Source organism: Anomaloglossus baeobatrachus, chromosome 3 (assembly GCF_048569485.1).
Source record: "Anomaloglossus baeobatrachus isolate aAnoBae1 chromosome 3, aAnoBae1.hap1, whole genome shotgun sequence".
In the NCBI taxonomy this organism is placed as follows: Eukaryota; Metazoa; Chordata; class Amphibia; order Anura; family Aromobatidae; genus Anomaloglossus; species Anomaloglossus baeobatrachus.
In genome coordinates this window covers 619,309,937-619,326,573 of record NC_134355.1, presented here as the reverse complement: position 1 = coordinate 619,326,573, position 16,637 = coordinate 619,309,937, and the positions used below count along the sequence as shown (strand labels likewise).

Genomic DNA, 16,637 nt, shown 5'->3' with positions numbered 1-16,637 from the left:
ACAGTATAGTACATGCAGTACAGGTAGGCAGCTGCACAGTACAGTACATCATGCAGTACAGGTAGGCAGATACACAGTACAGTACATGCAGTACAGGCAGGCAGCTGCACAGTATAGTACATGCAGTACAGGCAGGCAGCTGCACAGTACAGTACATGCAGTGCAGGTAGGCAGCTGCACAGTACAGTACATGCAGTACAGGCAGGCAGCTGCACAGTATAGTACATACAGTACAGGCAGGCAGCTGCACAGTACAGTACATGCAGTGCAGGTAGGCAGCTGCACAGTACAGTACATGCAGTACAGGTAGGCAGCTGCACAGTACAGTACATGCAGTACAGGTAGTCAGCTGCACAGTGCCATACATGCAGTACAGGTAGGCAGCAGCACAGTACAGTACATGCAGTACAGGCAGGCAGCTGCACAGTACAGTACATGCAGTACAGGCAGGCAGCTGCACAGTATAGTACATGCAGTACAGGCAGGCAGCTGCACAGTACAGTACATGCAGTACAGGTAGGCAGCTGCACAGTACGGTACATGCAGTACAGGCAGGCAGCTGCACACTACAGTACATGCAGTACAGGCAGGCAGCTGCACAGTATAGTACATGCAGTACAGGCAGGCAGCTGCACAGTACAGTACATGCAGTACAGGTAGGCAGCTGCACAGTACAGTACATGCAGTACAGGTAGGCAGCTGCACAGTGCCATACATGCAGTACAGGTAGGCAGCTACACAGTACAATACATGCAGTACAGGTAGGCAGCTGCACAGTACAGTACATGCAGTACAGGCAGGCAGCTCCACAGTACAGTACATGCAGTACAGGCAGGCAGCTCCACAGTACAGTACATGCAGTACAGGTAGGCAGCTACACAGTACAATACATGTAGTACAGGTGGGCAGCTGCACAGTGCCATACATGCAGTACAGGTAGGCAGCTGCACAGTGCAGTATATGCAGTACAGGTAGGCAGCTGCACAGTGCAGTACATGCAGTACAGGTAGGCAGCTACACAGTACAATACATGTAGTACAGGTGGGCAGCTGCACAGTGCCATACATGCAGTACAGGTAGGCAGCTGCACAGTGCAGTACATGCAGTACAGGTAGGCAGCTGCACAGTGCAGTATATGCAGTACAGGTAGGCAGCTGCACAGTACAGTACATACAGAGCAGGTGGAGAGCTGGGACCACTGTACATATAAATCCATAAATTGTCAATAACTGAATGTATTTGCCTGTTTAGAAGTAGTTTCTAACAACCAGAAATAGTCACTCTGTAGAGCTGATGCAGGAGTCCTTCAGAGTAAAACCTTTAGGCTATGTGCGCACTAGTGCGTTTTACCTGCGGATTTACCCGCGGATTTGCCGCGGAAATTTCTTGAGAAATGTCTGCAATCTTTGTGCAGACATTTCCCAGCAATCCTATGGTAAAAAAAAATAGCTGTGCGCACTGGTGCGGATTTTTCTCAAGAAATTTCCTTGAGAAGAATTTCTCGAGAAACTTTCTTGAGAAAATGAACATGTCCATTATTTCCGCAGGTACCCTGCGGATTTCAGCAGTACAGCCTGCAAAAATCCGCAGGGAACCACCCGCGGGAAAATCGCGGCTAATCCGCGGCAAATCCGCATGCGGATTTGGTGCGGATTTTTTCCGGAGGTCCGGAAATCTTTCACTCCCAGAAGTTTCTCAAGAAATTTTCTTGAGAAACTTCTCATTTCTAGTGCGCACATAGCCTTAGGCTATGTGCGCACTAGTGCGTTTTTCCCGCGGATTTACCCGCGGATTTGCCCCGGAAATTTCTTGAGAAATGTCTGCAATCTTTGTGCAGACATTTCCCATGAAATTCAATGAGAAAAAAAAATAGTTGTGCGCACTGTGCGGATTTTTCTCAAGAAAATTTCTTGAGAAAATTTTCTCGAGAAACTTTCTTGAGAAAATGTGCATGTCCATTAATTTCCGCAGGTACCTGCGGTATTCCGGGGGTATTCCGCAGGTAGCAATGATGTGCGGTATACCACCGGAATAGCCGCGAATTACCTGCGGTAATGCTCATCGCTGCCTGCGGTTTTGCAGGAAGCGATGTCATTATGCCAGGAAGAGGAGGCGGAGCAGAGTAAACACAGACGTCGCACTCCCTGGACGCCGCACAGAAGCACTTCCGTGCGACCTCCAGGTGCCCGTGCAGTCTGTGTCCTGCTCCGGCCTCGCGGCTGCCTGCACTGCAGGGTGTCAGTGTCTGCCCGCAGTGTCAGCAGCCTGTCACGCTGCAGCGCAGGCAGACACTGACACAGGCAGACACTGACACTGCACTGCAGGGTGTCAGTGTCTGCCCGCAGTGTCAGCAGCCTGTCACGCGGCAGCGCAGGCAGACACTGACACCCTGCAGTGCTGGGAGCCGCGGGGATGACGATCGCTGCTGTCAGGAGGTGAGATCATTACCTGCTGTGACGATCTCCTGCCTCCTGACGTCAGCGCTGTCACTGCTGTCTATGCCCGTCTCGCGAGCGGCCCGAGACTGTCACTAGCGGTGACGTCACGGGCTCTCGCGATAAGTCAGTGACAGCGCTGACGTCAGCAGTACAGGAGATGATCACAGAAGGTAATGATCTCATCTATGCTCCTGATGGCAGCGCTTGTCATCCCCTGCAGTGACCTGAGCTGACCTATTGATGTTAGCTCAGGTCACTGCATTGCTCTCCCAGCCAATGGGGAACATTCTGTTCTTCATTGACTGGGACAGCGACTATGGTATGGATCGCCGTGCCCCCCCCCCCTTATTGGATTACGCCGGACGTGGAATTGATTGTGCTCTTTTCAATAAATTGGTTAAAGAGGGAATGTTTTGGGGAGTGTTTTTTCAAATAAAACTTTTTTTGCTGTCTATTTTTTAATTATTACTGACTGGGTTGGTGATGTCGGGTATCTGATAGACGCCTGACCTCACCAACCCCAGGGCTTGATGCCAGGTGACATTACACATCTGGCATCAACCCCATATATTACCCCGTTTGCCAACGCACCAGGGCGCGGGATGAGCTGGGGCAAAGCGCCAGGATTGGCGCATCTAATGGATGCGCCACTTCTGGGGCGGCTGCGGCCTGCTATTTTTAGGCTGGGGAGTGTCCAATAACCGTGGACCTCCCTAGTCTGAGAATATCAGACCCCAGCTGTCCGCTTTACCTTGGCTGGTGATCCAATATGGGGGGGACCGCACGTTTTTTGTTTTAAATTATTTATATAATTTAAAATAACAGCGTGGGGTGCCCACTGTTTTGGATTATCAGCCAAGGTGAAGCTGCCAGCGGTGGTCTGCAGGCTGCAGCCGTCTGCTTTACCCTAACTGGCTACAAAAGATGGGGGGACCTCACGTCGTTTTTTTTTTAATTATTTATTTATTTTATGGCTAAATACAAGGCTAAGCACCCTTTAGTGCCACATGAAAGTCACTAAAGGGTGCCAGCTTAGAAAATGCAGGGAGGTGGAACATTATATAGGTTTTTCTCATCTATCTATCTATCTATCTATCCCTCTATCTATCTATCCATCTATCCCTCTATCTATCTATCCATCTATCCCTCTATCTATCCATCTATCCCTCTATCTATCTATTCATCTATTCATCTATCTATCTATCTATCTATCTATCTATCTATCTATCTATCTATCTATCTATCCCTCTATCTATCTATCTATTCATCTATTCATCTATCTATCTATCCCTCTATCTATCTATGTATTCATCTATTCATCTATCCATCTTTCCCTCTATCCATTATCTGTCTATCGATTATCTTTATTATTTATTGCAGGGACAAACCTGCGGTAAATCCGCGGCAAATCCGCGGCAAAAACGCATGCGGATTTGGTGCGGATTTTTCCGCAGGTCCGGAAATCTTTCACTGGCAGAAGTTTCTCAAGAAATTTTCTTGAGAAACTTCACATTTCTAGTGCGCACATAGCCTTAATGTTGTTCTCTCTCAAGAAATAAAAGCAAAGCAATGTAACATGCAGAAGCATACTGTCTAAACGTGTGACCGGACACTCTTGTTCTTGTCAGGTCCTTAGCGGAAACTTATCAGGATTTCACACCCCAAACTATATGCTCATGAAGCTGTTTCAAAGACAAGCCCAGCAATACCTGTACATGTCCAGTCCGTTCTTCCATTACTAAGAAATCAAATGTAGCTAAAAAAAGAAAGAGTTAACTTCTCATGCGTTGCAGTAAGAGTGATGAGAGTCCGGATAGAGATGAATAATGATTTTATTGTCTGCGCGTTTCAAAGCCGGCTTCTTCTTCAGGACAAATCATATTATTATGATTTGTCCTTAAGAGGTTAATCAAATAAATGATTTATTGGGAGGACTTCTTTAATGACATTGTCTGTATATTTGGGGTCATTGTCCAGCTGCAGAATAAATTTGGAGCCAATCAGACGCCTCTCTGATGGTATTGTGATGGGTAAGTATCTGCCTGTATTTCTAAGCACCATGAATCCTGACCAAATACCCAACTCCATTTGCTGTAATGCTGTCCAAACTTGTAAGCACCCTCCACCCACTTGTGTCCTGCAGACGCTCATTATTGTACCACGCTTAAGACGTTCAGCAAGAAACTGCCTTCTGTTGCAGCCAAATATTTCAGATTTTGACTCATCGGTCCAGAGCAACTGCTGCCGTTTTTCTGCACACCAGACCCCATGTTTTTGTGCAAAGCCGAGTATCCTTGTTAAGGCTAGTTTCACACTTGCGTTGGACGGCTTCCATAGCATTGCTTTGTGTGACGGATGCAACGGATGTGTTGCATATAGTGGCACAACGGATGCAACGGATGCTGCAAAACAACGGAATCCGTTTTGATATTTTTTTTTTTATTTTTTTTTTTTTACAGTTTACCGGCAGCAGACTATTGTGAACGATCAGCTGATCGCTCTCAATAGCCGGCGGCCGGGTGATCAGCTGATCGCTCCCAGCAGCCGGCCGCCGGGTGATCAGCTGATCGCTCCCAGCAGCCGGCCGCCGGGTGATCAGCTGATCGCTCCCAGCAGCCGGCCGCCGGGTGATCAGCTGATCGCTCCCAGTAGCCGGCCGCCGGGTGATCAGCTCATCGCTCCCAGTAGCCGGCCGCCGGGTGATCAGCTCATCGCTCCCAGTAGCCGGCCGCCGGGTGATCATCTGATCGCTCCCAGCGCCAGGTGATCAGCTGATCTCTCCCAGCACGTGGGGGTAAACTGATCACTCCCAGCGCTGGGTGATCAGCTGATCGCTCGGCCGCCGAGAATGTGTGCGGGGGGCGGAGTGGGTGGAGCAGAGCTGGGCCATGGCGCTGAGGACAGGTGAGTGTGTGTGTGTGTGTGTGTGTGTGTGTGTGTATATATGTGTGTGTGTGTGTGTGTGTACATGCGGAGTGGAGTGCGGGAGGGGGCGGAGCCGAGCGGGGAAGTGTAGGACTCCCTGCACACGTGGCCAGGGTAAATATCGGGCAAAGCACTTTGCTTGGTTACCCGATATTTATCTTGGTTACGAGTGCAGGGAGCCAGAGAGAGCATGCGCAGTGAAATCCTAAGGATTCCGCTGCTCAAAAAGTTACATGCTGCGTTTCTCCCGCTGGGCAGAAGCAACGCAGCGTCGCCCAGCGGAAGCAACGCAGGTCCTTTTGGCACAATCCGTCATCCATACAAGTCTATGGGAAACAGCGGAATCCGTTAACAGATTCCGCTGTTTTCCAAAAGGGCAGATTGTGACGGAAGGAAAACAACGCAAGTGTGAAAGTACCCTTACATGTCAAAGGTCTAGTTATTTGGCCTCAATTCCTTCGAGAAGACTACTTTTGTCCAGACTTCTCTGGATTGTAAATGGTGTAGCTGGTCTCACTGGTTGCTGCCAGTTCTGAGCTGATGACACTGCTGGACATCTTCCAGTTTAGAAGGGAAGAAAGCACATGTCTTTCATCTGCTGCACTAACATTGCTCGTTTCTTGCTGCTTCTTCAGAAGAGCTTGAACAGCACATCTTGAAACCCAGTCTGTTTTGACATCTTTTCCTGGGAGACACCTTGCTGATGCAGTATAACTACCTTGTGTCTTGTTGCTGAGCTCAGTCTCGCCATGGTAATAGACACGTCATTTTCAATAGTTCGTTATGACATATTCAGAAATCCGATGCAATTACAGTCTATGGATTAATGATGTTAGGGTCTTGGTGTCACAGGCATCCTTCACCCTTAAACGTCCATGGTAAAGCATACTGTATCTTCTATCTGAGCAATGAAACCCTATGGACACAATTATCTTGCATTTTGGGAAATATTCCATTGTATACGCTAAATGTGTACAGGGAATGTGTTGTGATCTGGCTGTAATACACATATTCCCAAGGCTGGGGGAATGATATATATATACTGTGTAGTAAGGCCAGTCATGTGAATGTCTTGTTTGCAGCAATTCAGCCATGACATATCCGAAAAGGCCTCCACGGTCTGTCTGGCTCATCTCTTCACCTATCAGGACTTTGACATGGGGACTCTAGGACTTGCCTACGTTGGATCCCACAAGCCAAACACCCACGGTGGAATCTGTCCTAAAGGTGAGTGACAGCCGGTGTTCTCGGTCAGTTCACTCATTATATGTGTGCTTTGTATCAGCAAGTTTCCATTTTATGACTTATTGATCAAATCTTCATTTAATTATACATTGGACGCCTCACTCCAACCCCTCATTAAATTACCTGAATATCCTACATGCTATACAATTATATGTATTGGGCAGTAGATACTGCCTCATCAGTTTGTACTTATCTGTATAGGATGTCATTTAATAAAGACAGAAATAATTCAGTTGGAGAGCTGTACGGTGTATGTAGTACTGCTGTGTACCATTATAGTACATGTAGTACTGCTGGAGACCATTATGGTACATGTAGTGCTGCTGTGTACCATTATAGTACATGTAGTACTGCTGTAGACCATTATGGTGCATGTAGTACTGCTGGAGACCATTACAGTACATGTAGTACTGCTGTAGACCATTACGGTACATGTAGTGCTGCTGTAGACCATTATAGTACATGTAGTACTGCTGTAGACCATTACGGTACATGTAGTGCTGCTGTAGACCATTACGGTACATGTAGTACTGCTGTAGACCATTACGGTACATGTAGTGCTGCTGTAGACCATTACGGTACATATAGTACTGCTGTAGACCATTACGGTACATATAGTACTGTTGTAGACCATTACGGTACATGTAGTACTGCTGTAGACCATTATGGTGCATGTAGTACTGCTGTAGACCATTACGGTACATGCAGTGCTGCTGTAGACCATTATAGTACATGTAGTGCTGCTGTAGACCATTACGGTACATGTAGTACTGCTGTAGACCATTATAGTACATGTAGTACTGCTGTAGACCATTACGGTACATGTAGTGCTGCTGTAGACCATTACGGTACATATAGTACTGCTGTAGACCATTACAATACATGTAGTACTGCTGTAGACCATTACGGTACATGTAGTACTGCTGTAGACCATTACAATACATGTAGTACAGGTGAAGACCATTACAGTATATGTGGTGCAGGGGGAGGCACATTACAGTACATATAGTACTGGGGGGGGACCTTAGGGTACATGCACAGGTTGCTTGAATCCACCAGTTGTTTCATTGTCACTGTATTTTGTGACCCACAGGACAGTTTGTGGCAAAGTCATAAAATCTAAGATAACATAGACATTGGGTGGTTTGTGTGACAATTCTCCTTCCTGACCTCTACTTCTGACTGCACATGTCTGTGTTATGGGTGGGGCTGAGTGAGCCGCTGCCAGACCTGTCTTTGTATATAGGATCAGGCATGTTAAAATCCAACATGTCCAACCTTTCTAGCAGAGCCAGTTCCCTCATTAGTCAGTCCTGCGGGTTCATGCTCACACCTTATATACCGTCTGTGATTATTAGCCGTGGTCCTCTCCGCAGTGTATTCCGGGGCTGGGTATGTTGCTCCTGCTCCTCCAGCAGATGCTGCTTCTTATCTGCTATTCTCCGCTCCTCTGTGTCACACATTACATTATGCTGGAAGTGACATGACGCCATCTCTTTATCCCCGCAGCTTACAGAAGTGAGTCATCACAGAAATCAATTTTCTTGAACACCGGCTTGACAAGTACAAAAAACTATGGAAAAACCATCCTGACAAAGGTAAAGGCAGAGCCGCGTATTACAGCTGGTACCTGACTGTATGTGACTGCTGCGCTGTGACCGGAGGGGGGCTCTTACACAAATCTCTGCTGTACGTTACTTACACAGCCATTTCCAGTTTTATTTATGTAAAATTTACAGTGAATGTTTGTATTATAGAAGGCCTATTATTTAATCAGGTTTTTATTTTAAACATAATAAAATGTTGTGGGGTTTTTTTTTTGTTTTTTAGTTTTCATGTTTTTGTGTAAATTAAAACGATCCTGCACTTTTCACACTGGCCACAATAAATCAATATTCCCTGTGTTGTTGAGATCACTTTCCAGCAGTCTCATTGTCTGCACAAACAGGATTATAAAGAATGATCACAATTCTATTAAGATAACAAAGGCTCCACTATTCACTATGGATGGTGGTCACAGCTCACCACCTCCTCTTCCCTGCACAGTGACTTCTGCACATGCCACAGAACAGTTCTACAACATTCTTCTATAAATAAGGATTACAAAGAAAGCTAACCCACCTATATAGATAACACAGGATTCACTGTGAATGGTGGTCACAGCTCACCTTCTCCTCCTCCCTCACAGTGACTTCTGCACATGCCACAGAACAGTTCTACAACATTTTTCTATAAAAAAAGGATTACAAAGAAAGATAACAGCTCTATATAGATAACACAGGATCCACTATTCACTATAGATGGTGGTCACAGCTCCCCTCCTCCTTCCCCCCTGCACAGCGACGTCTGCACATTCCACAGAGAGGTTTTACAACAGTCTTCTATAAATAAGGATTATAAAGAAAGATAACCCCGTATATAGATAACACAGGATCTACTATGGATAGTGGTCACAGCTCTCCTCCTCCTCCCCCCTGCACAGTGACTTCTGCACATTCTACAGAGACGTTTTACAACATTCGTCTATAAATAAGGATTACAAAGAAAAATAATCCCTCTATATAGATAACACAGGATCCACTATTCACTATAGATAGTGGTCACAGATCACCTCCTCCTCCCCCCCTGCACAGTGACGTCTGCACATTCCACAGAGAGGTTTTACAACATTCTTCTATAAATAAGGATTATAAAGAAAGATAACCCACCTATATAGATAACACAGGATCCACTATGGATAGTGGTCACAGTTCACCTCCTCCTCCTCCCTGCACAGTGACTTCTGCACAAGCCACAGAGCATTTTTACAACATTGTTCTATAAATAACTAGCCATGCTGGGACTAGTGGTGACATCCTCCCTGCAGCATACAGCGCTCACTTTTTAGCTGCACATCTAAATATACTCACCCCTTCTACTTCCATTTTTACCGTCAAACCACCAGCATGTCCCGGCACAGCAGTGCGGTGACTATGTATCGTCCCCTGGTCTCCAGTGATGCATCGTCCGTAGATAGCTGGACTAATGGCGGGAGGACCCGCTCACCGCAGAGCTCTGGATTGGGACGAGCCATTATGTGTATCACTGATTTCGGTCTTCTCTCGGGCAGGAGGCTGACCTGGTGACTACGCATGAGCTGGGCCATAACTTTGGGTCTGAACACGACCCCGACAGCATGGAAGACTGTGCGCCCAGTGAGGACCGTGGCGGCAAATTTGTGATGTATCCTATAGCTGTGAGCGGAGACCACCACAACAATAAGGTAAAGCTAATCCTTCCCACATTGCTCACTATTCTCTGGACACCTTACACTAGTAATTGTGCACTCACTATTCACGCTGCCCGCCTGCCGCCTTCTGTTGTGTAGACCACATAAAGTCGCTCTTGGACGTGCTGCTCTCCTGTCTGTCACGCTGCATTCTGCCATAACACAGAAGATAATTTTGAGTTCAGGCAAGCCATTGGACAATAGCAGGAGTAGTGCATGCTAACAAGTGACGAAAAGCAGTTCCAGCACCTATAATACTGGCAGAACCTCCCAATTGAAAAGAGCAGCCAGTTAAGCTAACCTGAGAATTGAGACAGTGTATGGATATGTTAGACAGGCATGTACACCACAGGGTAGTTGTGGGGATGAATTCAACATGACCATGTTTTGTTAGAGGTATTTTGTGACACTAAACTCTGTTTTCTCTAGCTCAAAGAATGGGGCCTAATTATAGAAAATTAAAATGATGGTGCCTGGTTCTGTGCATGGTTTGCCGGCATTATTTGTACACCCTTGCTCTATTCTGTCTTTCTACATTACACATGTAAACGGGGCAAAGCAAGATGAAGGACGAGGGCTACGATCTCCAAACCCATCAGTCATTTCTGCTTCTCTCCCGTCAGATGTTCTCCATTTGCAGCCGAGAGTCAATCCTGCGCACACTGATGAGCAAAGCGTCCATCTGCTTCAAGGAGCGCAACAACAAGGTCTGCGGCAACTCCAGGGTGGATGAGGGGGAAGACTGCGACCCGGGACTGCTGCACCAGCACAATGACCCCTGCTGTACCTCTGATTGCAAGTTTAAGAATAATGCAAAATGCAGGTCAGTAAAAGAGCAACTTGAGAATGTGCCTTCTAGAGAACTCTTCTCTTCTATTAAGCCCTTCAGAGCCTTGCACATACCGGTACGTTCAAGGCCGCGTCTGTCCCTTTGATGCGCGGCAAGCCCATATGTTTCCCTGCATACATGTTGCAATTTCGCATACGATTTCATATGCGATTTGCAACGCCCCCATCGTATGTGCGGCACGTTCAATTTGTTGAATGTGCCGCACATACGATTAACCCCCGTCACACGTACTTACCCGTCCATACGACCTCGCTGTGGGCGGCGAACATACACTTCCTGAAGTGGGATGGACGTTCGGCGTCACAGCGACGTCACACGGCAGCCGGCCAATAGAAGCGGAGGGGCGGAGCTAAGCGGAACATAAACATCCCGCCCACCTCCTTCCTTCCGCATTGTGGGCCGGGAGCCGCAGGACGCAGGTAAGATCTGTTCATCGTTCCCGGGGTGTCACACACTGCGATGTGTGCTACCCCGGGTACGATGAACAATCTAACGTGCAATTCTAGAGAAAGGTACGATGTGCATGCGATGAACGTTTTAACGTTCAATCGCACGTACCTGTCACACACTACAATGTACTTACAATGCCGGATGTGCGTTACTTACGACGTGACCCCGCCGACACATTGTAAGATACATTGCAGCGTATAAAGCGGGCTTTACAGGCACTGGTGGATCTCTGATCCACCCTCGCCTGTTAACTAGTTAAGTCCCGCTGTCCATCTCTGACAGCGGGATTTAACGTTCGCCTGTGCGGAATGTATTATTTCCAGCTGCCATCGGTGACCTTGTGATATGATCGTGGGAATGCCGATGGGTAGTCATGTCAGCTGATGACCTCTGTGGCTGTTCCTTTGAACACCAGTAGAGCGCCAAATTCATAGATCAACATTCATACTGTACAGACGGTGCTGATGCCCTGCTCTGTACAGCACAAGGGATCAGACTACATCAGCTTCAAGTCTCCAAAGCGACTAGTAAAATCAAGAAAAAGTGGGGAAAAAAATAGTTACAAAAATATGAAAAAATAAAACAAACTCCCTTAGTTCGAATAACCCCGCTTTTGCCCCATTAAAAATAAAACTATTAAAAAAAATTAATGCATTTGGTATCTCTGCATTCAGAAATGCCCGATATATCAAAATATAATATAAATTATTGTATTTATCTTTTTATAAGTTGTTCCTGATTATAAGATGCACCCCAAATTTAGAGATGAAAAAAAAAAAATTATGGGGCCTGTTTTATAATCCGGTGGTGTTTTACCGGGGGCCACAGGAGGCAGGGGCGGTACAAGAGTACGGCAATGCTACGGGTGGTGCAGGGGGGGGCCAGATACTCACTGTGGGCTGCAGCGCTGTGCTGGGGCAGCCGGCGATGCTCTGTGCTGGTGCTCGCTGTGGACGGTGAGGCACTGGTCATTCGGAAGATGTCAGCTGTGTGGGCTTCAAAGAAATGGTGGCCGGAGGCAGCGCGTGCAACTACAACTTCTGCAGAAGTTCCGCTATGTTGATGGAAAAATAAAAAAACATTGTGGCTCTTGGAGGAAAGAAGGAGCACGAAAAGTAGAATTTTCTGGTCCGGCAGGTTGAAGCAGAAGTCTCTAGTATAGCACAGTATATGGTCACCCCGAGTGGTGCACTGTATTGTTAGTCTGTATGTTATGTGTGCTAAGTCATACAATGTGTTAGGTTAGTAGGGTCATTAAATCATAAAAATATTTTTTTCTAAATCCTCCAATGTTTAGTGATCGGAACAGTCCGTGCTGCAAGAGCTGCCAGTTTGAAACTGCACAAAAGAAATGCCAGGAAGCTATAAATGCAACCTGTAAGGGCGAGGCCTACTGCACAGGTACGTACTGCTGGAGTCACTGGAGGATCTTGCCAGGACGTCTGTCACTCACGGACATCTTGTATAATAGTCATTCATCAAGACCGGCGCTGTTCACACCGGTCCTGATGAGGTGGCGTCCTAGCTGCCTGATTCATCGCCTTTGTGCGACTTGCCAGAAATCTTACTCCAGTTACTGGCTGGAGTAAGATTTCTGATGTATTTACAAATTGTGTCAAATATTACATCATATTGACAATAAATTCTTAACTATTAGCACATTTATTATGGGGGTAGGTGAGGGGAGGGAGTAGGGGAAAATGGTGACATTAAATTTATTTTCCGATCACATTCTTTATATATAAATCTGCAGAGTTATTTGATAACAGTGTAGCAACAAAGTTGTTTACCCACAATTTTGGAAAGGTGCTTACAATTTTCTCTGGCCTATTTTTCGGAATATCTATGATTGTTTTTGTGTTGTTCCACACAAAGGAAATAAACATGTGTATAAGATTTCTGCTGTAAGATAAGCTCCTGCTGATAAAACACTGATTTTATTTAAACAAAAACACAGCCCAGTAAGTCACAAACAAAAACCTGTGTCACGTTATCAGAGAGGTTTTGACCCCTGAAACCTGTGTCCCCTGAAACCTGTGTCTTGTTGAAATGAGTCAATCCGCATACCATTTTTGTAGTTTATGTAAGAATATAAACTATGCTATTGTGCCTAAGACTCTTGCTAACCAAGCGCGGAGCCAGGAAATGTTGTCACAGGCACAGATATATATAGACAGATAGATAGAGGGATAGATAGATAGAGGGATAGATAGATAGAGGGATAGATAGATAGATAGAGGGATAGATAGATAGAGGGATAGATAGATAGAGGGATAGATAGATAGAGGGATAGATAGATAGAGGGATAGATAGATAGAGGGATAGATAGATAGAGGGATAGATAGATAGAGGGATAGATAGATAGAGGGATAGCTAGATAGAGGGATAGCTAGATAGAGGGATAGCTAGATAGAGGGATAGCTAGATAGAGGGATAGCTAGATAGAGGGATAGCTAGATAGAGGGATAGCTAGATAGAGGGATAGCTAGATAGAGGGATAGCTAGATAGAGGGATAGCTAGATAGAGGGATAGCTAGATAGAGGGATAGCTAGATAGAGGGATAGCTAGATAGAGGGATAGCTAGATAGAGGGATAGCTAGATAGAGGGATAGCTAGATCGAGGGATAGATAGAGGGATAGATAGAGGGATAGCTAGATAGAGGGATAGCTAGATAGAGGGATAGCTAGATAGAGGGATAGCTAGATAGAGGGATAGCTAGATAGAGGGATAGCTAGATAGAGGGATAGCTAGATAGAGGGATAGCTAGATCGAGGGATAGATCGAGGGATAGATAGATAGAGGGATAGATAGATAGAGGGATAGATAGATAGAGGGATAGATAGATAGAGGGATAGATAGATAGAGGGATAGATAGATAGAGGGATAGATAGAGGGATAGATAGAGGGATAGATAGATAGAGGGATAGATAGATAGAGGGATAGATAGATAGAGGGATAGATAGAGGGATAGATAGAGGGATAGATAGAGGGATAGATAGAGGGATAGATAGATAGAGGGATAGATAGATAGAGGGATAGATAGATAGAGGGATAGATAGATAGAGGGATAGATAGATAGAGGGATAGATAGATAGAGGGATAGATAGATAGAGGGATAGATAGATAGAGGGATAGATAGAGGGATAGATAGATAGAGGGATAGATAGATAGAGGGATAGATAGATAGAGGGATAGATAGATAGAGGGATAGATAGATAGAGGGATAGATAGATAGAGGGATAGATAGATAGAGGGATAGATAGATAGAGGGATAGATAGATAGAGGGATAGATAGAGGGATAGATAGAGGGATAGATAGAGGGATAGATAGAGGGATAGATAGAGGGATAGATAGAGGGATAGATAGAGGGATAGATAGAGGGATAGATAGATAGAGGGATAGATAGAGGGATAGATAGAGGGATAGATAGAGAAGAGATAGATAGAGGGATAGCTGGAGGGATAGAGGGATAGATAGAGGGATAGATAGAGGGATAGATAGATAGAGGGATAGATAGAGGGATAGATAGAGGGATAGATAGAGGGATAGATAGATAGAGGGATAGATAGATAGAGGGATAGATAGATAGAGGGATAGATAGATAGAGGGATAGATAGAGGGATAGATAGATAGAGATAGATAGAGGGATAGCTGGAGGGATAGAGGGATAGCTAGATAGAGGGATAGCTAGATAGAGGGATAGCTAGATAGAGGGATAGCTAGATAGAGGGATAGCTAGATAGAGGGATAGCTAGATAGAGGGATAGCTAGATAGAGGGATAGCTAGATAGAGGGATAGCTAGATAGAGGGATAGCTAGATAGAGGGATAGCTAGATAGAGGGATAGCTAGATAGAGGGATAGCTAGATAGAGGGATAGCTAGATAGAGGGATAGCTAGATAGAGGGATAGCTAGATAGAGGGATAGCTAGATAGAGGGATAGCTAGATAGAGGGATAGCTGGAGGGATAGCTGGAGGGATAGAGGGATAGCTAGATAGAGGGATAGCTAGATCGAGGGATAGCTGGAGGGATAGCTGGAGGGATAGCTGGAGGGATAGAGGGATAGATAGAGGGATAGCTAGATAGAGGGATAGCTAGATAGAGGGATAGCTAGATAGAGGGATAGCTAGATAGAGGGATAGCTAGATAGAGGGATAGCTAGATAGAGGGATAGCTAGATAGAGGGATAGCTAGATCGAGGGATAGCTAGATAGAGGGATAGCTAGATAGAGGGATAGCTAGATAGAGGGATAGCTAGATAGAGGGATAGCTAGATAGAGGGATAGCTAGATAGAGGGATAGATAGATAGAGGGATAGCTAGAGGGATAGCTAGATAGAGGGATAGCTAGATAGAGGGATAGCTAGATAGAGGGATAGCTAGATAGAGGGATAGCTAGATAGAGGGATAGCTAGATAGAGGGATAGCTAGATAGAGGGATAGATAGATAGAGGGATAGCTAGATAGAGGGATAGCTAGATAGAGGGATAGCTAGATAGAGGGATAGCTAGATAGAGGGATAGCTAGATAGAGGGATAGCTAGATAGAGGGATAGATAGATAGAGGGATAGAGGGATAGCTAGATAGAGGGATAGATAGATAGAGGGATAGATAGATAGAGATAGATAGAGGGATAGCTGGAGGGATAGAGGGATAGATAGAGGGATAGATAGAGGGATAGATAGAGGGATAGATAGATAGAGGGATAGCTAGAGGGATAGCTAGAGGGATAGCTAGAGGGATAGCTAGAGGGATAGCTAGAGGGATAGCTAGAGGGATAGCTAGAGGGATAGCTAGAGGGATAGCTAGATAGAGGGATAGCTAGATAGAGGGATAGCTAGATAGAGGGATAGCTAGATAGAGGGATAGATAGATAGAGGGATAGATAGATAGAGGGATAGCTAGAGGGATAGCTAGAGGGATAGCTAGAGGGATAGCTAGAGGGATAGCTAGAGGGATAGCTAGAGGGATAGCTAGAGGGATAGCTAGAGGGATAGCTAGATAGAGGGATAGCTAGATAGAGGGATAGCTAGATAGAGGGATAGCTAGATAGAGGGATAGATAGATAGAGGGATAGATAGATAGAGGGATAGATAGATAGAGGGATAGATAGAGGGATAGATAGATAGAGGGATAGATAGATAGAGGGATAGATAGATAGAGATAGATAGAGGGATAGCTGGAGGGATAGAGGGATAGATAGAGGGATAGATAGAGGGATAGATAGAGGGATAGATAGAGGGATAGATAGAGGGATAGATAGATAGAGGGATAGCTAGAGGGATAGCTAGAGGGATAGCTAGAGGGATAGCTAGAGGGATAGCTAGAGGGATAGCTAGAGGGATAGCTAGAGGGATAGCTAGAGGGATAGCTAGATAGAGGGATAGCTAGATAGAGGGATAGCTAGATAGAGGGATAGCTAGATAGAGGGATAGATAGATAGAGGGATAGATAGATA

General features: G+C 45.6%; 1 protein-coding gene across 1 annotated transcript in view; it reads left to right on the top strand.

Moving 5' to 3' along the window:
- The window catches only part of ADAM17 (ADAM metallopeptidase domain 17), a 145,274-nt gene that overhangs the window by 112,598 nt on the left and 16,039 nt on the right, over nucleotides 1–16,637 (top strand). The window contains exons 10-14 of the mRNA XM_075341098.1: nucleotides 6,446–6,590; nucleotides 8,118–8,206; nucleotides 9,718–9,870; nucleotides 10,500–10,699; nucleotides 12,474–12,577. Coding sequence (XP_075197213.1) covers nucleotides 6,446–6,590; nucleotides 8,118–8,206; nucleotides 9,718–9,870; nucleotides 10,500–10,699; nucleotides 12,474–12,577 — 691 coding nt within the window. The remainder of the gene's footprint in view (nucleotides 1–6,445; nucleotides 6,591–8,117; nucleotides 8,207–9,717; nucleotides 9,871–10,499; nucleotides 10,700–12,473; nucleotides 12,578–16,637) is intronic.